Source organism: Coenobita brevimanus, chromosome 66, assembly GCF_032717465.1.
Source record: "Coenobita brevimanus isolate Jiangsu-jjx chromosome 66, ASM3271746v2, whole genome shotgun sequence".
In the NCBI taxonomy this organism is placed as follows: domain Eukaryota; kingdom Metazoa; phylum Arthropoda; class Malacostraca; order Decapoda; family Coenobitidae; genus Coenobita; species Coenobita brevimanus.
In genome coordinates this window covers 3,885,001-3,907,873 of record NC_137019.1, presented here as the reverse complement: position 1 = coordinate 3,907,873, position 22,873 = coordinate 3,885,001, and the positions used below count along the sequence as shown (strand labels likewise).

Here is a 22,873-nt window from a genome sequence, read left to right as displayed (position 1 = left end):
CATTATTCTGTAATGGAAGAATTATACCTAGATATGGCTTACCTAGAAGGAACAGGTGTAAATGACATTCTGAACACCACGACTTTATGAAATCAAAATACATGGTTCTATAACGTGCAGTACGTCACAGTACAGTGCTCCTTGGCTGGCAACCCTGGCACATTACTACTACAGTTGCCACGGCCACGCGTTCCCTGCTGGCCGGCAGGGGTGGCAGAGGGTAAGAGTGGTGGTGTTGGGAAGGCAGGTAGTAGCTCTCTGGCCGTCGGTGGGGGAGGTCGTGGCAGATGTGCTGGTAGACCGGTGCGCACGCCGACTGTCACACCCCCATTCACCAGCATCACCCACACTTTCCCGCACAACCACCAGCAGTTATCAGTTGTCAGTGGAAAGGTTATAATTGATTCCCCAGCTTGTGTGAAAATGCGAGAGAAATTCTCAGCAAATCAGCGTAATTCACACGAAGCTAGCAACGTGATGAAGTTGGGTGAGTGCAGAGCGGAAGTGTGTTGATGTTTTGGGTTCATATTTTGCTCTAATTTCCCGTGCCTACATCCTGTTGACTCCACAAATGCAGGTGGGAACGGAGGCCGTGATTAACCCCGCCACTGTGACCACCAGTGACTTCAGACGCCGACCCCAGAAAGAGAAATAAAGGAATATTATACTGATCGAGTCGGTGGCATTGTGTGGAGTGCTCGTGCAAAAGTATTGGCGAAATGTTTGGGTTTGATTACTTATTATATTTAATACTTCGAATACTTTCAGTTTAACTCTTAACGGCACGAATTTCTACCAGTTTAACCGAATCCTTTTGTGTAAGCCTGAATGAATTGCCTAGGTGAGTCCATGGCAACGATGGAGTTAATCTAGAGATATTTTATACATGTTGCAAGACTCCATACATTGCGAGCAGTGTATGCTTACATTTTTACTGTTAATCCTTTAACTGTTAATATTTAAATGCTGATTCGGTCATTACAACAAGAGAGGAAAAAGCAAAGTATTGTGATTTTGTATTATTAAGTACACCCGCATAAGAATTAATTCTCTCTCTCTCTCTCTCTCTCTCTCTCTCTCTCTGAGTGTGTGTGTGTGTTTATCAGTATCTCTGTGTATGTGTTTGTGGTGTGTATGTATGTATATATGATTATTGTATTGGAATCATTGGTAATGTTCAGCCGGATGCTGCATCTGTCGCGACTGTAGTGTGCGATGTTAGCCGTATAGGACCAAAGAGCACTGTGCCACCGCCACTACCGTATCGCCACTGGAGCATCACACAACGGGTCGCTGCTCTCATTACCACCACCGCAACACTCACGCTCACTCACACTCCCATCCATGCCTGCCTGCTTGCTTCCACCCCGCTGATTTAGTAGTTAGCATAGTTACCCTTATTAACTTTCAATATATATATATATATATATATATATATATATATATATATATATATAATGATTCTATTCACTGAAAATCACACCCGACGCCGCGTGTGGGTAGAGGGATACGGGTCTGCTTGTTTTTAGTGGCGGGCGGGGCAACGAGTCCGAAATATCAGTCATTTCTTTGGTGCTACAGGTAGGATTCATATCGCCCACCACAGCATGCATGCAGCTGTGATTTTAGTTCGGATTATTAAAGAGATTATTGCCTGAGTCCCACCAATTAAAAGATCAAAGTAAAACACGACAGTGGTAAGATGAGCTAAGTTGTCCACAGACTTTACGTCTATTTTTGCCTCTAGACCCCCCATGCTACGCTAAAGAAGCCCTAAGACAGACGGTGAAGATGGGAGGGAGAGAGGGAGGGATGAGGAGGTGAGGATTGAAGGGAGGGAGGGATGAGAAAGTGAGGGTTAAAGGGAGGGAGGGAGGGATGAGAAGGTGAGGGTTGAAGGGAGGGAGGGATAAGGTGAGAGTTGAAGGGAGGGAGGGATAAGGTGAGAGTTGAAGGGAGGGAGGGAGGGAGGATGAGGAGGTGAGGATGGGAAGTAGGTGCCAATTACAAAGGAAAGCAAACAGCGACAGGCTCATTGGCCCTTTCGAGGTTGTTTATTGCAGGATAGATTATAACTAAGAAATCTATTCTGTGGGTTACAGACAGAATGTTTAAGAAGTTAAGGTAACGAAGGATATCTGAAATGTTGAGGGAACGAGGGAGGTAGGCTGGGGAGGTGAGGGTGGGAGGTATAGAGGGCCTGAAGTTGAGAAGAACTGGAGGGCGGTGGGGGGAGAAGGCTGATGCAGTGAGGTCGGGGGGTAGGGGAGGGAGGGAAGCCTAGACCTGCGGTTGTGGGGCTTGAGGGTCTGACCGGGGTTTGATTGAGGGGCAGTACATGCACCAGTCACGACGGGGTGTATGACCTGACGGAACATGGTGAGGGAATACATGTAGAAATGAATATTAAAATCATCAGCGGTCTGACTTTAATTCCCCCGAAAAAACAGGGGATAACGAATGGACTGATGCAGGACAGGGGCAGTGGAAGAGGCAGGGAAAGGGAAAATAATGAAAAGGAATTAGATGGATTATTTAAATCAAAGTTGACTTGTCCAGCAGGAGCAGTAAAAGCACCCAGTACCATATTGATAAGGACAGTACTTCATATTATCATAAGTCAGACCGTGCTGTAAATTATTATATGAAGTTCACCTGGGCTATTGTATGAACTTCACTTGGGATCGAACGGGAATTCATCAGATTTTGATACTGTATACTTAATGAGTCACTGTACTGCCTTAGGATGTCGGGAAAAGGAATAAAGAGAAATTTTATGCATTGGCTTCTATTTTGGTTAAAGCTGAAAATTATGTACATCAACAGCAGCTTTGTAAGATTTTAAAGGATCATTTTTCAGTACCGGTACTGAAAATTAATAAGGACCATCATCATTGATAGATATCACATATCTTTCTGCTTTGATTCTTCACACACACACACACACACACACACACACACACCATATTCTGTGCTGCACCTACAATGCATTCTTTCATGGTGAAAGTATGTCACGCGTTCACATATATCCACGGAGAGAGAGAGAGAGAGAGAGAGAGAGAGAGAGAGAGACAGACAGACAGACAGACAGACAGACAGACAGACAGACAGACAGACAGACAGACAGATGTGATGGCGTACTAACTAACTGTACTATGTACCCCTTTCCCGCCTCACTCCACCAGTATAGCACAGTATTCTTGTATCGAGTAGTCGTAAAAGTATCTGTAACTGTAGCAGTAATAGTAGTAGTAGTAGCAGTAGTAGAAGAAGAAGAAGTAGTAGTAATAATAGTAGTTGTAGTAGTAGTAGTAGTGGTGGTGGTAGTAATAGTAGTATTAGTAGTTGTAGTTGTAGTACTGGTAACAGTTCGTAACTAATGTCTTACCTATATATCATTGCCTGACGCTGTGTCCTGTAAGGGCAGGCCTCAGTAACAGAATCTTTAGGCATTCCTGTTGCATCTTAAGAATACAAAGGAGTATAAAGGAAAGTAAACAGCAGCAAACCTGTTAATCCTTTATTGGCTGTTTGTTGTAATGAAGGTCATAACTAACAAACTTAATCTATATGTTAAAGTTAAGGATAAAAATGCAACCAGCAGCATTGGCAAATTTGCTTAAAAACGTGAACGAAAAACTGAGGGTAACAGTGAAAGCATGTTCAAGGATCTGTGCAACAATCGGTTGTTAATAGCGCAGTACAGAGTTGCGCCTTTGTTAGAGCTATCATTATCTAATTTAGTTATGATTACCTCTCAGTATACAATCAGAATCGATCAACTCTGTAGCAACGCACTGTGTATGCTGTCTCAGTGTCCGTGAATCACATCGGACCATTATTTGGCCTCAATGCCAAAGGTTTTGTTAGAACTGCCAGAGACAGCGAAACATTTGACAAATTATTTTTCAGTTACAATTTAACCAGACTTAAAAATCTCGACGTATCTGTACTTACTGTGGACCGTATTCTTGGTTCATATGAGATTTCGTAGGTCCTTTTCCTCAACGATTACACATATTACGCCTTGGTATTCACTGCAATATTAAATATTTCTAGTATCTATTTAATTTGCCTCAGTAACGCACAAGAGAATTAGTAAGGTGATGTGCAAAATAGATGGCTGAGGAGGAGGTGTTACTAAGTCTCCCAAGCAATTTGAATACGACCCTGCAGCCTACACAGCCTGTAACCTCTGGATCAAACCTTATAATTCATCCTCTCTTCCTGCTTCTGACGGCCATGGATTTATTCCTGGCCCCGTCAGCCGAGCGACACCATTTAAATTTTATTCATGCAGTCTGTCGGCGATTTTCTTTTTTTTTCAGCTAAGGACAGACTTTTCGAACTAGAGTAGTTAGATAAGCCTTTTATTAACCCCTTCGCTACGGAAAAATCTCCCCTAACCTGAACAATATAGTTTGACAACAAGATTACAGTATAGATGACGATGACTGGCAAGAATTAAAACATGGATCATTAAAGTGTCATTAGACTCCCAGTTTCTAACAGCAACTTGTGAAACTCATGGTGACAGTTAAACTTGTGTGGCTGCTCCCTTTCGTTGGTGAATGCAGTGTGTAACGGGACATGGAGGCTATCCACATTTAACCCATCCAGTCCGATGATGTATATTTTTTTCTCTAATCTTCCTACCGTCCAGCGGATTGATTCATACAGAACAACTGGTGAACTGGTAGTAAAGGGGTGAATGAAGACTATATTCAGTTCTTCATGTTCGAAAAGTCTCTCTAAAGATGAATAAAATCGTCAGATGGTTTAACAGTAACATAAAATACGATAATTTTCAGTACAATGGCTCCATACATTTATTCTTGCTTCTGCCAGACGATTTAATTCAATTTGGGGAAATCTCGTAATGAAGGGATTAAGAACAGAACCTTCGCAAGACCCATTAACTCTTTCAGTAAAATAATGTCTTAATTTTACTTATTATTGCCACCTCCAGACGCTTTTATGCAGTTTAGGGAAGACGTCTCAAACTGATGGCGCTATTGAAGGCTGGACCTAATCTCTCCAGTTCACTAAGACTCTCCGAAGCTGAATAAAATCGTCTGCAGGTAGCCAGAAGAAAGAAAATCATATTGAAGGAGTTAAGCACTGTCCAGGCATCTCGAGATGACACACCTTTATTATTTATTTATTTATTTATTTATTTTCTTATTTCCTTCTTTTCCCCTCGAGATGGACACAAACTTTTACAAATTTTATGATTATGACCACTCATTCCCGCGTAAAAATAAATTGCCCAAAACATCCTGTTTTTTATAAGCTATTAACGCGACACACGTGTGTGTTTTTGTGTGGCTGTGTGCTTGTGTGTATCAGTTTTAAGACTTTTCTGAATATATATTTGGGTAAGGTTTGAAAATAGCAGCCCTAAAAGATAGACACCTGTGGAGAGATAGAGAGTAATTGATAGATTGATACATACATATATACATACGTACATACATACATACATACATGCATACGTTCATACATAGGAGAGAGAGAGAGAGAGAGAGAGAGAGAGAGAGAGAGAGAGAGAGAGAGAGAGAGAGAGAGAGTGTGTGTGTGTGTGTGTGTGTAACAAAATTTTTGCATGTTTGTATGCTGGAGTACCAATCATACAGAGGGAGAGTTGTGTGTATTGTTGTAAGTGCAATCTCCATGGAGTCTGGCCCATGTGTGTGTGTGTGTGTGTGTGTGTGTGTGTGTGTGTGTGTGTGTGTGTGTGTATGTGTGTGTGTGTGTGTGTGTGTGTGTGTGTGTTGACATGCGGGCCCCCCACCATTACCATTGTTCATACACAGTCCTGGTTTGCCCCACTCATTATCGTGACGGTGCTCTCTCTCTCTCTCTCTCTCTCTCTCTCTCTCTCTCTCTCTCTCTCTCTCTCTCTCTCTCTCTCTGTTGAATGTATATAAACCAACCTAAACAACTCCCAACCACACCCAACCCCAAACTACAAACACCCACACCTGATTACACAGAAACCAACCTACACCACACCCATCTACACCAACGACGCGGAAACCAGCCCCAACCACACCCGACCCAAATTACACCGAAAGCCGCCCTATACCACACCCACCCAGAATTACACCCACCTACACCTAACGACACGGAAACCAGCCTAAGCCTCACCTACCCCCAAATGCCAGCGAGCCCTGCCACACCCAGCCACATCATCAGCTTGGCTATCACACCCCCACCCCCACACACCCACACCCCTCCCCACACACATACACACACTGACGGGATAGGCCTATGCGAGCACCTGGGGGAAGTCTTGAGAGAGAGAGAGAGAGAATAACGTCACGCAGTTCTTTGATAACGTTCACAGGACTGGACAATCATGGCCTGACAAGCATAAAACTCACAAATGTACACAATCCAGTAGGTTCAGGAGCTTCACTAATACAATCGTGGCCAGACACATAGAGGCGTATTCAGACTGTCATAGGAGACTTCGTAATACCATTTCCTTGGTATTTTAATCTGGATATTTTACCTCAGAATTCTCTCATATGCTTTACATCTTCATAATATCAACATAGTTTTGCGTCTGAGAAAATATCAAGGTGTAAAAGTCACAAGGTGTTTGGAAGAGGTAATAAAATGCTCAGGGTTAGATATTTATGGTGCAATAATATACACTGTGCAAATATTCATGGCTCAGCAAAAAGAAAGACTGTAGGATCAGAAAGGCAAATCAGATGTGAATTTATGATTTTCTTTTTCTTTTTGCTCAACAGAGGAGTACCAAGTCTAATGAATAAGGCCACTGACGAATATTCCAAAGTAAGAAAGAGAGAGAGAGAGAACCCCATGTAAACCCATCAACGACATGTGTACTTCAGGTTTTGTACTTACTCTGGGTGTGTCTGACGTGCATGTGACAGACACATAAAAAGATGGAAAAGTGTACGCGATGTATGTTTGGTGCCAAAAACTGATAAAATTTCAAAATCATCAGGTAACAGACACAACAGCAACTACAAAAAAAAAAAAAAAAAAAACTACAATGGCAGCAACACTAATAGCAACTAGAAGTATAGCAATAATACTTTTAAAGGAGCAGAAGTACAAAAATAACAGAAGCATACAAAGCCGCAGCTAGAAGTACAGTATCCGCAAGAACGACAGCTACAGTTTACAAAAGTTATTAAGCAACAGGCATGAAAGCAAAAGCAGCCTACAAAGACGATAACTAAACCTACAGAAAACATCAAAATAAAAAAAACACTACGAATGCAACAGTACAAACAACAAAACATGCAAAACATCTTCCACCGCAACAAGGAAAACAAGCAAAACAAGAAAGAGGAGGAGGGAAGGGGGTACATGTGCTGTCTGAGGGGTAGGGGAGAGGAGGGGGAGGGGGTATATGTGCTTTTACAGGTATAGGGGAAGGAGAGGGAGCGGTGAGGTAAAGGGAGGGGGGGTACCTTAACGAGGAGGTGGGGGTCCGTGAGAATGCCTGGAGCCACCACATTCCCGCACTGCCCACGCAACACACCACACCACTCACCACACCATACTACCTACCACATCACACCATCTTCGCTTTCATTCACCACACAACACTACACATACTGCTCAAAACAGTACAGACCACGCCACACACCACCTTCACCTTCATACATTATACTCCACCACATCACGCCTTACCACATTCACCCCTGCACACCACACGCCACATACCACCTTAAGTTTCATTCACAGCACAGCACACACACCACATGCCACCTTCACATCCACACACCACACCACACAACACAGCACAACACAACACAACTCCACACCACACAACACAACACAACACAACACCACACCACACAACACAGCACAACACCACATCACACCGCACCACGCCACACCAAACAACACCGCATCATAGCAACCACATCTCACGACCTTCACTTGTACGTCGCACCACGTTCCCTACACATCACCTTCACTTCCACAAACACCACACGCCATTTACCGCTTTTACCCACCACCACACATGTCCTCCAGCCTGACACACACACACACACACACACACACACACACACACACACACACACACACACACACACACACACGCACCTAGGGAACGCTTGATAGTCAGTCCCTCCATAAGACTCCACCTTACTAGGGTATTTGGAAACGGATAGCACTTCCTAGGGGAGATTCTTAAAATGACTTACAATTATTATCATCTCGTAGTTAAGATAGCGTTTTTCTCAGCAGGAAGAGTAAGAGGAAAAATCAATATTAGTTAGAAAAGGGAGTTTATTGTTATATTTGTGCACAATGTCTTAGTACCTTTATCGTGAGACTTAATGCTTTGTTCGGGGGAAGAGTGACGATTGAAGTCGGTCTGGTGTGTTCGGGGTAGCGTGAAGTGAAGTCGGTCTGGTGTGTTCGGGGTAGTGTGAAGTGAAGTCGGTCTGGTGTGTTCGGGATAGAGTGAACATTGAAGTCGGTCTGTGTGTTCATTCAGAAAACTGGTTGGTGCCGAAAGTGAAGAAAAGGATAACTCTTTCTCTCTCTCTTTCTCTCTCTTACTTTTTTGTATGGGGCGAGCTATACTATATTAGACATTGGCACTACGACTGACGGGAGAGAGCGAGTGGCTGGGAGAGGAGAGAAGAGGGGGAGGGGATGGGGAGATGGTGGGAGAGGAGAGTTGGTGGGAGGGGATGAGAGTGGAAGTAGCTGAGAAAGGAGGAGACGGGGGAGTGAATGGACTGGAGGGGGGGGGGGCAGGAGAGAGGAAGTGGACGGGAGGGGAAGGGAGAGGGAGTGGACGAGAATGGGGGAGAGAAGGGAGGGGAGGGGGAATGGATGAGAGGTGAGGGGAAGGGGAGTGAATGGGAGGGGAGAGGAAGGGAGAGGAAGTGTAGTTTCTGAGAAGGGAGGCGAGGGGAAGTAGCCAAGATAGGACGGGAGGGGGAGCTGGTGGGAGGGGAGTGGGAGTTGGTGGGAGAGGAGGAGGAGCTAATGGGAGAGGAGTGGGAGTCGTGGGAGTTAGAGGGAGGAGAGCAGATGTTGGTGAGGGGGAAGGGGGAGTTGGTGGGAGGGAAAGGGAGTAGGTGACAGAGGAGAGGAGTTGATGGGGGAGGCGAGTGACCGGGGTGAGAGACAGTGGTGAGCTTGTGTGAGTGAGAGAAATAGAGGAAGTATTCGATGGGATGGGAAAATCAGAGTGCGTGGAACAGAAGTACAGTATCAGAGAGAGAGAGAGAGAGAGAGAGAGAGAGAGGCTGACAGAGAGACAGACAGACGGAGAATACACATGCCTGAAGTGTTCAAAAAGAAGAGAGGGAGGGGGAGGGGGATACACCTATGGAATGCTGTGGAGCCGCACACTTGTTGAACAGGTAAAGGCACATGTGTTGGAGAGAGAGAGAGAGAGAGAGAGAGAGAGAGAGAGAGAGAGAGAGAGAGCATACACATACTTCCGGTGTTGAGAAAGGAAGGACGAGAACGGGGGGTAGGAAAGATTGCATTTACTGTACACTTGCGGAATACTGTTCACTCGCACACTTGTGGAGATAAAGAAAGTGCAAGTGAGAGAGAGAGAGAGAGAGAGAGAGAGAGGGGGGGGAGGAAGGAAGGGAGGGAGGGAGGGAGAATCTAAACGAAAGCAAAACCAAGCTACCACACACTTATCATCTCATTATTTTTTCCTGCCTCAGTTGTTATTTACCACTTTTCTCAACGACCACCAGGATTCATTTCGTCTTCTAATAGTCACCATCGTACCATAACCGTTCTGCAGTCGTCAAAGTCGTTCCTCTTCGCAGCGTCGTCACCCTCGTCGTAGGTGGTCGTCTGATGCAAGATGGGTAGTATTCTGGATAGCTCAAGGGGCTTCGTAGTTTGCATAGGGTATTCTTTGCAAAGGGTATTCTTTTGTATGTTATTTGTATCGACTTAGTTTACATCAGCACCATATAAGAGGATATCAAGGTATAATGAACAGAATAAATCGGTAAGGAAGTTATGCTGTGAAATATCCAAAGACGCATAGAACGAGTTGTGGCAAGACCTGAGACCGTGTTCATGAAGGATGTAAATAAACACATAGCCATAGATATTTACGTGTGTTTTTTTTTTTTTTCGTTTCGATATTAGCTGTAGCTTGGTTGTAAAATGTTTGGTTGTATCAGTATATATACGATCACTACTTAACATCTTTGATCCAGCGCCATATTTTCTATTTTATTATTGTTTTCTCCTGACTGTTATAATCAGCTTTGGAGAAAGGAGAATTTAGATATATCCTTCATTTACCCGTTCGCTGCGGGAAGTACCCAAAAAGCTGAATAGTTGGAGGAACGAAGCAATCAAACATGAGAGGTTAAGTACAAGAAAATTTATAAATGCAGACTAAACTTCCCGCTGTACAGTGACCTTCGCTATATTGAGAGGCGGAGGCGTGAATGAGAGGCTGGGAGAATGTTGAAGATGGTGGATAAGCACAAAGATTTGAGACTGGCCAGGGAAATATCTCAGTCTGATCGTTGGTTGCCTGGTGAATGAGTCAGAGAGGGGTATTAAAATAGCTTAGAAAAGTAGATGGAGAGACTGGTCTGAATACTATTTGAAACTACATTAGTAATAAAAGAGTTGGATTGAGAATAGCTTAGTTGGGTGATCATTTGCTCAGTTAATAGGTGAATCGTCATCTCCAGACGATTTTATTTACTTTAGAAATATATATATATATTTTTAATTAGAAGAACTGAATGTAGTTTCATTAACTATTTCACTAATAGAATGCTCTCACAAGTTCAGTAAGTTCATAGATAGCAGCTAAATTACAGTATACTAAAGAAAAGCCTCACCAGATTCAGGGGGCTAAAATTGTCCTTAGACAGGAACCAGGGAGGTTTGGTTAGAAGGGTACGTAGTTGGAAAGATTAATTAGAGCATTAGAGGTGGAATTATGATGCTGATATGGCGGAGACCCAACATTCAGAGGTCAAAAATGCCGAGTGTCAGAGACAGCGAAGCGAGGCGAGTAGGGGTAAAAAGCTAACACGATTGGAAGGCTGGAGGCAGAAATAGCTTAAGCAGGAACGTTGATGGAGTATATAGTCGACGGTGAGTGGCAGGGCAGTGGGCGGAGACAGACGGCAGGGAAGACCGGGTGGAAAAAAACTGGTGAACCTCATTTGGCGCCAAAATCTGCCGTGACGCTTCCCGTAAAAATGGCCAGTGTTCCATAAATACTCCCCATTCATTTATATATAGATTTTCCTAACATGCACCCCATCCCTATATAGTCGCTTATATGGCGATGCGGAGACCCGTACATGATGATCATAATCCTGAAATACGTACGTGAAAGCAAAAGTTTGAGTGAGTGATCGCTTCCTGCAGACGGGTTTATCGCGGCGCGTATATATAGTCGGCCCCTTTCCCTCCATTTTTGACGCTGGGTGAAGGAGAGGTAGAGGAATTAGGGTACGGTTGATGCAGTGGCGACAGGGACTGCTGGCGAGGAGGAAGGTCTAGGAAGGAGTATAAGAGAAGGCGGAAACAAGTTAATTAGTTGAAGACCGAGTAAGGAAAGCGAAGGTAAGCAGCTAGAGGAAGGTAAACAGCTGAGACACTGAATAAGAGAATGAGTGAAAGAAGAGAAGAAGAGAAGAAAAAAAAAAGGCCAAAGAGTTTAGAGAAGTGAAATGGCGAAAGAAAGAGTATAAGGGAGCGGCAGAAAAGTATGAAAAACAGCTTTAGGTGAAGGGAATAGGCCTAGAAAAAGGGTCGAAATGAAAGAGAGAATTAATGACAAAAGAAAGAGAAGGAAAAGGGGAAAAATCTGACAAGAAAAGCTGAAGAATGATATAAAAAGTTCTGAAAGGAATGTGAGTGGGAGAACGAAGGCTGAAATAGGTGTAGATATGATGATATATGCAATGAAAGAGGGTGGGCAGTGAATAAGGGAAACTTTCGATAAAAACGAAGAAGGGAAGGAGAAGTGATAAAGCTGTTGAGGAAGGCTGGGAGACAAAAAAAAAAAAAAAAAAAGATTGAGAGAAAAAAAAAAAAAGGCGGGTGGCAGAAAAAATGAGTTAGGCATAAGTGCTTAAGAGAGACAGCTTAGGGGAGATAGACATAAGAGGATGAGCGAGAGAGAGAGAAAGAGGCAGCAGAAAAAAAAAATAGTGAGATGGACCAAAAAAAGTTAGGGCCCAAAAAAGGGGGGGGGGTGAGGGGCATAAAAAGTAGAAAAACCGATGTGAAAGAAGTAGAGAGAAAGAAGGGAAAATTAGTGCAGAAGGTGCTTGGGAGTTCTAATGCTAAAGATGACTGGAATTTAAAGATGCAATCAAATATAAGAGGTAATTAGCGAGGCGTTCTAAGTAATGTTGCTTATACACCGGTATATACTGAGTTATAGATGTGGACTGATGCAGAAATGTGGAATAGAAAACGTTAACCTCAAAAGCAAGTCATTTTTATTTTATACTCTTACCAACTGTAGGCGGTTTGTTTTCATATTGCGGAACTGTCTCATGCCACAACGTTACTAATTACTCGTAGTAGTATTAAATTCAGTGAGCCTTAGCTACTGGAGAGCAATAAGTTATCATGGTTGCCAGTCAATTCAACCCTTCAGTATAACCCACCACCTGAGCTGAAAGGTGGTAGGGATCTTTTCCAGGGTAGAGTAAGTGTACTATTGACGAATATATTTAGCTTATGAGAGCAGCCTGGTGATGGAAAGGTTTGTCATGGCTATATTTAACTTCTCTAGTTTAAAGTGTTTCCTAAGCTGACAAAAAAATCATATGGGGTCGGCAAGAATGAAGTAAAGATTATATCCTCGCGGGTTGTAAAGTTGAAAAGGTTTGAGAGAGAGAGAGAGAGAGAGAGAGAGAGAGAGAGTAATGTTTGTTGTTACTGTTGCTTTTGCTATAGTTGTTGTTGTTGTTATTGTTATCGTTTTTGTTGTTATTGTTGCTTGTGTTATTTTCTGGTGTTGTTACTGATGCTGTAGTTGTTATTGTTGTTATTGTTGTTGTTGTTGCTGCTGCTGTTATTGCTGTTCTTGTTGTTGTTATGAATACGTAAAGACAAACACTAGCCCGTCAGTATAATACCGACCATCACGCCACCGGACCTGCCTTTACCTCTGTCCCTCACTCCTGTCTCTCTTCCCTACCTTCCAGCTCTGCCTCGCGCCCACACCTCTGCCAGTAGCCTGCACCTGTATTCATTAGTCTGGGCCTGTATACTGTAGCCTGCACCTGTATTCATTAGTCTGGGCCTGTATACTGTAGCCTGCACCTGTATTCATTAGTCTGGGCCTGTATACCGTAGCCTGCACCTGTATTCATTAGTCTGGGCCTGTATACTGTAGCCTGCACCTGTATTCTGTAGCCACCGCCTGTATTCTGTAGCCTCCACCTGTATTCTGTAGCGTGTATGTGAGCCTCTCTTTTATGCACGAGCCCGGGGTGTTGCAGGGAGGGGGGAGAGGAGGTACAAAACATTGGGTACAAGACGGGCCTGTAGTAGATGAGAGGCCAGAGTAGGATATCATCTCTCTCTCTCTCTCTCTCTCTCTCTCTCTCTCATGTAAACCCCGATGCCGAAAGGTTTAAACTGTCTCCATGTGTATGTTTTTCTTTCGCATTCTCGTTTTCTGTACTTCCAGTGCATTTCACCTCTCTTCCTGCTTGCTTTTCCTTTAATTCCTCTTGCTCCCCACTTTTTCTTATTTTCATACCCCTTCTTCCTTTGTTGGTTTTTATTATATCTTTCTTTCTTCCTGCTTCCTTTATACTTCTCTCTCTTTCTCTCCTTCTGCCCTCCCTGCTTCTTCCTTCCTTCTTCCCTACATATGTTCTCTTACTTTCTCCACCTTTCTCTCTCTCTCTCTCTCTCTCTCTCTCTCTCTCTCTCTCTCTCTCTCTCTCTCTCTCTCTCTCTCTCTCTCTCTCTCTCTCTCTCTCTCCACCTGTGAGTGTAATCCAGGGTCCACACTTGTTCCCTGAGGCTTCACTTGTCCCTCCCCACCGCTACCCTCCTGCACCCTGCCCTTCCATACCCTACCATACCCTTTTGCATACCGAACCATTCCCTGCCTTTCCTTGCTCTTCCTTGACCTTATGTATACCTCGCCCTTCCCTGTCTTCTTGCTTACCTTGCCTTTCACATGTCGTTTCCTTCCCTGCCCTTCCTTGCTGTACTCTGCCCCTTTGCATACCTTATCCTTCGCTGCCCTTCCTTGACCTTCCTTGACCTCTTGTGTACCTTGCTTTCGCTCCTCTTGTCCTTCACTGCCCTTCCTTGCCCTGCTCTGCCCTACTCCTTACTCTGCTCGTCGCCTACCTTTCATTGCCTCTCACTGTCCCTTGCCTGCCCTTTCTTACCATTCTCTGCCCTCTTGCATGCCCTGCCTGTCAAGTACTCTTCTTATGCCTTCCTGCATTCCTTGATCTGCCCTCCCTCGCCTTCCTTCACTTCTGCTTGCTTCTTCTTGCGTTTGGTATTCAGTTTTCTCACTAATTCTCTCTTTTTAATCCTTGTATACCTCTCCCTCCCTCACCTTTTTATGCCTCTCCTTTCCTCCCTTTCTTTCTTACATCTCTGTGTCTCCCTTCCCCTCTTTCTTATCTATATAGCGCTATATTTCCTATACTCACTTTCTCATCCTTGTAAACCTCGTCCTCCCTTTCTCATCCCTATATGCCACTTCCTCCCTTTCTCGTCCGTATATGTATCTTCCTCCTTTTCTCAACTGTGTATGCCTCTTCCTCCCTTTCTTATCGCTTTATGCCTCTCCTTTCTGTCCTTTCTCATCCCTGTATATCTCTTCTTACCAGTGTCATCTACAGTATTTATGAATCTCCCTTCCTCCCTTGTGTCCCGCCTTCCTCATGCCTGTGCCTCTTCCTTCTTCATCTCTGTGTCACTTTTCCCTTTTCTTCATTCCTGTCGTGCTTTGTCCCGCCCTGTCCCACCTTGTTCAACACCACCATGAATACCCTATCCCACCATACCATTCATTACCTAGTCTACCCTGTGCTGTTTTACCTTTCTTGCTTTTGCCTACCTTGTGTGCTGTCGTGTCCTGCTTACCTTGCCTGCCCTACACTACCTTTACATGCCCTATCCTATCCCATATTCCCCTGCTTTGTTCCGCATTGGCCTGCCCTGCTCCAAGTTGTTCCTGCCCCGTTGGTTGAGATGTCCCCGTGCTAGATCGTCTGACAACAACACCTGCTACCTATTACATTTTCACTGCGCTGGAATGCTTGACCTGCCTGTCTGCCCTGTCTTGGCTGGGTTTGCTTGCGTCGGTTCCCTCGACTGTCTGCTGTGCGCCGGTGGTGGGGCCTGGATGGGGGCTGTGCGCGGTTCGACAGTGGTCTGCGCTGCCTGGGACCACAGACCAGGAGACCAGACCTACCGCGGAGCCAGTTATGTAATAGAGGAGTGTGTTGAACTCACCACCGCGTCAGGTGCTGTGGAGAGCAGTGATCTCTATTGGCTTGATATCATCATTGTCATTATTAGTACATTAATGAGCCACCGTAGAATAAACACGAGAGGATCGAAGGTTCTTCTTGATCAGAAAGAGGGCGTTAAATTGAATAGGCAGTCGAATCTGCAGTCTTAGTGCGGATTTCTGTGATGTGACTACTGGTAGGTTAGCCATTCTTAACCATTAGGCACACCATCGTGACTAATGATACATTTAGGACTGACGATAATTTTATTAATCTTAGGAGATTTCCCTGGTGGTGACAGGATTATAAAGGCTATACCAAACCCCTCCTGGTCAAAAAGCCTATCTTATATCAGGTAATATAGGAGGTTGGATGATTAAAATGAAACTGAGGTCTCCGGGCTGGAAAGGTTTAAAGCAGTGTCCACTACAGTGGAAATGAATGTGACGTTCGGACAGCGCAGTCATATCCTGGTACTGGTGTAATTCCAAGTAGGCAGTAATTATGCAGTTATGACTCGCAGCCCAGCCTTTGTTGTGATGTGTTGATGTGATGTGAGACAGGAGGACACATTATGGCTCCACAGGAAGTGTGTGTGTGTGTGTGTGTGTGTGTGTGTGTGTGTGTGTGTGTGTGTGTGTGTGTGTGTGTGTGGTGCAAGCTTGCCCGAGTCAGCAGACTATACGGAAATGCTCCTGTGTCTCCCCCTTTCCTCCGTCCCCGTCCATCCCTCCCTGACCATCGCCATTCATTCCCTCTCCCCCTACCCCCTCCACGCACACTTCCCTCACTTCCGTGTTCCGTCTACACTCACTGCTGTCTTAGATCTACCCACCTCTAGTTACTCTGTGGGTCATACTCTTATTCGCTTAGCAGGCTCCCAAACGCTTTTTGTTTAACAATTTATTTTGCATAATTAACCTTAATAATCTCTTTAGTGTTAATTACGTAATTTTAATGTCGACATGGTTGCATAAATAACTTACAAGAGAATACTAACGCGCTATACAGAGAAGTAAAGTGGTAGTGATGAGGTGCTGTAGTCTCCTGAACTCACTATAATATGGGCCGTATTTAGGTAAGTTAGCGGTCTGGCGAAACACCTCTCTCACCCGTATTGTTTTTAAGATATGGCACTTTCATGTTCTCTGTATGTCATTAACCTTCCAGCAGAACGACATTTTTTTTTCATCCTATTCTTGCTAACCTCCACACTATTTTATCCAGCTTAAGAAAGACTTCCTGTTCTGTGGGAGATGAAAGCTAAATCTAAATCCCGTAGCTGGAAAAAAAAAAAAAAATAAGTTGATTGAAGTCGTCTGGGCATAGGATTGAAATTATTGTTGCTGTAACGAAAGGGTTAATGCAGATTGTGGAGGCTTTTAAAATGATGTGAACATTATGAAGGTTTTTTTTAAGCCTAAGGATGAAATGTTAGAAATCGTATTAAGTTCACTAGAATACGGTGATATATATTTGTGTGCTTCGGGGTTCTATTGGTAATAACTTTTTTGCCAATGATTACTGTTTTGAGTTAAATGTAATCTCTCTCTCTCTCTCTCTCTCTCTCTCTCTCTCTCTCTCTCTCTCTCTCTCTCTCTCTCTCTCATTCGTGGTCCCATCTTCTCTAGTACTGAACACCAGCTAACGCTAGACGATATTACTCAGCTGAGACTGTGAGTGTTTGTACCATCACCATTAACCCTGTCATCATCGGGACATTCCTAGTATTCTTTCCCAGCAATCGCCAGACAGAGTTATTCAGCTGAGAGTGAGTCATAGGAGCCTAAGAATGTTACTCTGCTTGTGACGGTAACCTGAAGCCAGCGATAACTGTTATTTCCTGTCTCTTCTAGTCTAAATTTCCTGTCCACTTCGTCCCTTCTGTGTCATCTCTCAGTATTCGGAGTTCTTTGTGCTGTCAAGTGGTCAGTTCTAGAGTAATCAGCATTAGCTCATCGCTCCATCCTCTTTAAGGCCTTCAGTAGTTTAACAGGAAACACACACACACACACACACACACACACACACACACACACACACACACACACACACACACACACACACACACACACACACACACACAGAATATGAGGCCACCATAATTTTGATCCATTCTTCCCCCCCTCCCCCTCCAAGAAAAAACTCTGGTGTTGTTATATCTTCACTTGTACAGTTGATGTGAAGAGCAGTGGTTGGAAAAGGATACAGGGATTGGTGGAGGGGAGGCTATGAAAACTGGGACGACGTGTTTATGAGAGAGAGAGAGAGAGAGAGAGAGAGAGAGAGAGAGAGAGAGAAAGAAAGAGAGGATGTTATACAATCCATCTTTTCTCCTACTGTTATGAGGTAAGCATTCGTCATAGCTAATTTAAATGACTAATCGACTGTTTCTCTCTCTCCCTCTCTCTCTCTCTGTCTCTCTCTCTCTCTTGCCCCTTCCTCGACGATTCGGCCCCTTCTCCTTTCCTTTCCCTCTCCCCTTTTCCCTTCCACTTCCCCTTTCCTGCATTCCTTCTCTCTTCCCTCATACCCTCGTCCTTCTCTCCACATCCTCTTCTCTTGTCCTCTCATCTCACCTACATTCCCTTCCCTCTTGCCACCCTCCCCACACACACAGTTTCTTTCCTCTCCCTTCTCCCTACCATATCCTCCTCTCCACGTACTCACTCCCACCTCAGATACTATGCTCCCTCTTTCCTTTCCCCACAAATAAACCCTGTCCCCCTAAACACACTCCGTTCCCCAAAACACCTCTCCCCCAACACATCCTCCGTCGCCCTCCATACACTCCCCAACCCTCCTATCGCACTCCCTCTTCACCTTCTCCATATATACCCCCTTCCTCTCCCCACACACTCAGCCCTTCCCTTCCCCATACATTTCCACCCCTTCTCTTTCTCCCTAAACTCCCCTATCCCCACCCCCTACATTCGTTACCCTCCCTCTTCATTCCCCTACCCTCCTCCTCCTATTCTCCACCCCTATATTCCCCACATCACCCTCCATCCCCACTACTCCCTGCGTACCCCATTATCGGCCCACACATCCCCCTCCTGTTTACATCTTCGCCATGTCTAACTCACACCCACCACCTGGCCGCGGATATCCTCTGCTTCAGTTTTGATAGGCAGAATTAGGTGGGAGTAGGGATTTGAGGGCAGAGAGAGAGAGAGAGAGAGAGAGAGAGAGAGAGAGAGAGAGAGAGAGAGAGAGAGAGAGAGAGAGAGAGAGAGAATTTTATTTCCTTTAGCAGAGATTTTTCGAAGTGGATGGGTTAGTGCTAATTTACGCATCCACTGTAAGAGATCAAGTTCGGTTGAAACGTGAACCCAGTGGACCTCAGGCTTAAGTTACCCTTCTGCAGTCCACCATCCTCTTTTGGGGGAATAGGAAAGTAGCTGAGGGACGTTTGTACAACCTGGCAGTTGATCCGCCGAGTTATATCAGCGCTACCACATGAAGACGTCCCTCATCAATACCAAGAGGTCTCCTTTAAAAATCTTTCTATATCCGAGTTTCCATAGCGAGAAGAAGAAAAAAATGTAATCATATTCAAGGGGTTAGTGGAGGGCAATTACTAAAGCTGTATTTGGCAGTAATTTAATCTGTTTGGACAGTGGAATAAAGTTGATTTTTATTTCATTTCAGGTGTCGGCCAAAGTGGTGGTGGTGGTGTGGGGGAGAAGACGGAGCCACATCAGTAAGAATAATCACCAGGACATTCTCACGGATCTCTTCACTCAGTCACAAAACACGGATATGACGCTTTATTAGGATTCCTGGATCTGTTTGACTACCAGCCCAATATTTGAATGACACTGGAAATAAAGAAACGTGTTGTTTTATTGACAAGAAATAGTCTTAACGGTAAAAAGTGGATCCATTTGTTACTGAAAAAGCTGACAACGTTGATTAATGATAGAAAAACAAAGCTTTAGTGATAGATATTGAATCTGTTTAACTATCAGAAGCTTTGACAGACACTGAGAATAGGGAAAACACTGAATATTTTATTGGATGAGAAAAAGTAGTAACTGGGAGAAAATAAAGTTTCATGGCACCTGTAGTTAAGATGTACTGGACTGCCATCACATAATGTACACCCTTTAAGGACGCCACCCCGCACCACTACACTATGGAGAGCTGCTTCATCTACTGATCTACCCATGTCAATGCATATTTTAAAATCGGCTCGTATCTCCTTTATTCCAGTCATGTGGCTCGTGGTCCTTCGATAATTCACGGTTTTTCCTTGTATAACTGTAGTGCACCGCTGAAACATGTAACTATAAGCGTTTTGAAGTTCTGTGGGTTAAAAAGAGGGACTTGTACAGGAAGGATCGAGCTCCCTGCAGAGGCATATATTGGCTGCATGATCCCTGCAAGCCTGACAGCCGGGCGACGAGAGGGCGATCCAGTTACATTTACGCCCACCAGATCGCGCCTCACCTCTCACCCCCTCACTCCTCTCCTCTCCTCACGCCCCGCCACACCTCTCCCCTCGTCCCTCCTCACCTCGCACCCTAACCAGTACCCATAGTAACCTAGTAGATATAAAAGAGTATATTCTCCCTGCTATAACGCACGCCAGCACTTTACACCCGCCACTCTTAAGTGCTTTTAGTTCCGTAGCTCCTCGTGGTTTGTGTACATCCCATCATCTCATCACCTCTGCTTCTAATTTTTCTGCACCGCAAGTGGAAATAAGAAAAGGAGGTTAAATGAGTGGAATAAATCGACACTCTACTGCTAATTCTTCTGTACCGAAAGTGGAAATAGGAAACTAAAAAGTCCAAATGAGTGGAATTAAGCGACAGGAGGAAACTGACAACAGGAAAATGTGGAAATAAAAAGAAAGGCATCATCTGAGCAAACTGAAAATAGGAAACAGGTGAAGATAAGCGGAGAGAGGAAACCTGCAAGGGGGACGTAATTAAGAAGAAAGTGGAGATAGGAAAAAAAAAAAAAAGTGAAGAGAGGGAGGGGAAAATTCTAGATAAAAATATACATATTCAGACTGATCGACGGTACTCTAAAAATATATATATATGTATATCCATTATATTCATATATCAAGTTTTCTTTTACGTGAACTTGGAAAATCTGTCGTAAGTGATAACTGGAAGCATTTATTTAATTTTAAGGACACTGTGAAACATATATTGCATTCATTATATCCATAATATATTCGGATAACGTGTAGTAAAGATGGCGACGCCTAAAAACACTTTCCATATACCTGGTCTGTGTATGATGTGAAAAAGCTTTAATTTAACCAGTTATAGAAGAAAAAGTCGTCTCATCGCTGCATTTATACTAGTCTGCTTATTTAGATATTACTGAATTAATATATACAACAGAAGTTCTATATTAAGTTCTCTATAATGTGAGGTGCTTCTAGTGAGTGGCTTCTCGCTTGCTATATTCTACACACAGGGGGCAGCAGTGTCTCCCCCCTCTCATATATATATCAGAAAGGGAGAAGATATACGAAATTAGCTCATCAGAACCACCCAGCACAAGACTAAATTAAAAAGTATATCAAAACGCGACCTCTGACTTCATCTTTCAAGTTAGACAAGTCAGCAGAAGTAACTGAAAGAAGTCTGGACCTCCACTTCGTTTGGCGGGAAAGGAAGGCGAAGTTGGAGATCTGGGCGTCTGCTTGGTTCGGCATTGTCCTCGTCCTCGTCCTCGCACCCCAAGATGAAGACGTGGGTCCTGGTGTGCCTCAGCCTTGTCCTCGCCTTCCTCGTCACTCAGGTGCAGGTACGTCATTTCATAGGCATTTTGTTTGTCAGTTACTGAATTATCTTTTTTTGTTTTTCTGAGTACAATATAGTTTTACTCTTTAATTATTTTGTTTGCTGGGCAACTTACTCTCCTAGTTGTTATTTTCAGACGGATATATTTTTCATAATCATCGATCCAGACATATTTCCCATCTACATAGAGGGTGACGAGATCTAGAACAAAACGCTTCTTTTTTTCGGAACATGAACCACAAAAAGAAGAGAAGCCAAGGGTAGATAGACGTCAGCAAACGGTCCATTATCAGTGTTGCTGTGAGAATGGTGTGTTGTGTCCCATGACTGTTGTGTATTTAAACAAGATAAGGAAAGTGATCAAAACTAAAGGAAAGAGGAGTGTAGTCTCTGAGGGATACATTATTCACATATTGATAATATGGAGATGGGACTGCGCCGCCTGCTAATTATGATTTTTTTTCTTGTTTTGGGCGTTAGTGATTGACAGTACAGTATATGGAAATGTAAGTAAAGTGATGGATCTTGAGAGAAAGGGTGACTTGCGGTGTGATGTACTGTTGAATGAGACGAACTGGTAGAAGAAGTTAAGTAGCCTACCTCGGTTCTGTGATAGAAAAGTAAGTGAAGACTAGAGAGGTTCACGGAAGAAGCGCGGATGGCTCTATGAAGGCCTTGGGACGAAACGACCGAATCTGAAGGCTAAAAGAGATTAAATTTGTTTGTGCGGTATACCCATATCGTCTTTGGAATAGTCGAGAGTGAGAGCAGTAGTATTTGGAATGTTGTTGTTGTTTTTGTAGCCCCATTTCGTCTGAACGTGAACTCGGCAGACTGTAAGCTGATATTAATTATAACCCTCCTGCACTTCATCATCCCCTTTTCAGTGGATGGGGAGTGGGTGAAGGGTCGTTTGAATAACAGGACAACGGAGCTGGCAGGTTATATCAGTTGCATAGACTGAACAGAATAAGAATCACAGTTCCTTTAAAGATGTGGCATAGGGATATCCATTGATCAGGGGGTGAGGGGGATGATGGCTTTGACGATGTGGTTTTGTCTGGAGAATGTACTGTATGCGAATTGGGCACTGAAAAGGGTATATGTGAATAAGTCTGAAAATGGGATGATGCATAGAAAAGCAAGAAAAAGGTAGATGAATATAGTATGTCTGTGTGTGACTTACAGGAGGTAAAAATAATATATATATAAATGAGATACAAATGGACGACTCATGTTTGAAATACTCTTGACCTTGGTAGTGGACAAATGGCTATATCTCACTGATGTTTGTGAAGAGAATCTCGAAAGAAGAAATACTAAAAAATATGTGTCATGATTATTGCTTGTTAGGTGAAAGGATGCTACAGAGGTATTGTTTGTGAATGATATTTGGATAATTGTGTAGCCCATTTCACAAGACACTCTGTTGATGGTTCTCCCGTTTTTGTGTTTATTCTTGTTATTTGTTTCTTACCCACTCCATCTTTTGGTGAGTAATAAGGCTGTGATGATGATGATGGTGATGATGATGCTAAGGGTGATGATGTGTCCCATGCACGGAAATGCCAGAAGGTATTATTCAGCATGCAGTATGACTAATCAAGGTTACCATTAAATACAAGACGCGAGAAGATAAGA

At 43.8% G+C, this 22,873-nt stretch overlaps 1 protein-coding gene across 1 annotated transcript in view; it reads left to right on the top strand.

The window, feature by feature from the left end:
* Nucleotides 1–278: 278 nt before the first annotated feature.
* LOC145405390 (uncharacterized) overlaps nucleotides 279–22,873 on the top strand; it is a 38,896-nt gene continuing 16,301 nt past the window's right edge. Inside the window, exons 1-2 of the mRNA XM_080276796.1 lie at nucleotides 279–487; nucleotides 19,116–21,236. Of these exons, the coding sequence (XP_080132922.1) occupies nucleotides 21,174–21,236 (63 nt within the window). The 5' untranslated portion in view covers nucleotides 279–487; nucleotides 19,116–21,173. The remainder of the gene's footprint in view (nucleotides 488–19,115; nucleotides 21,237–22,873) is intronic.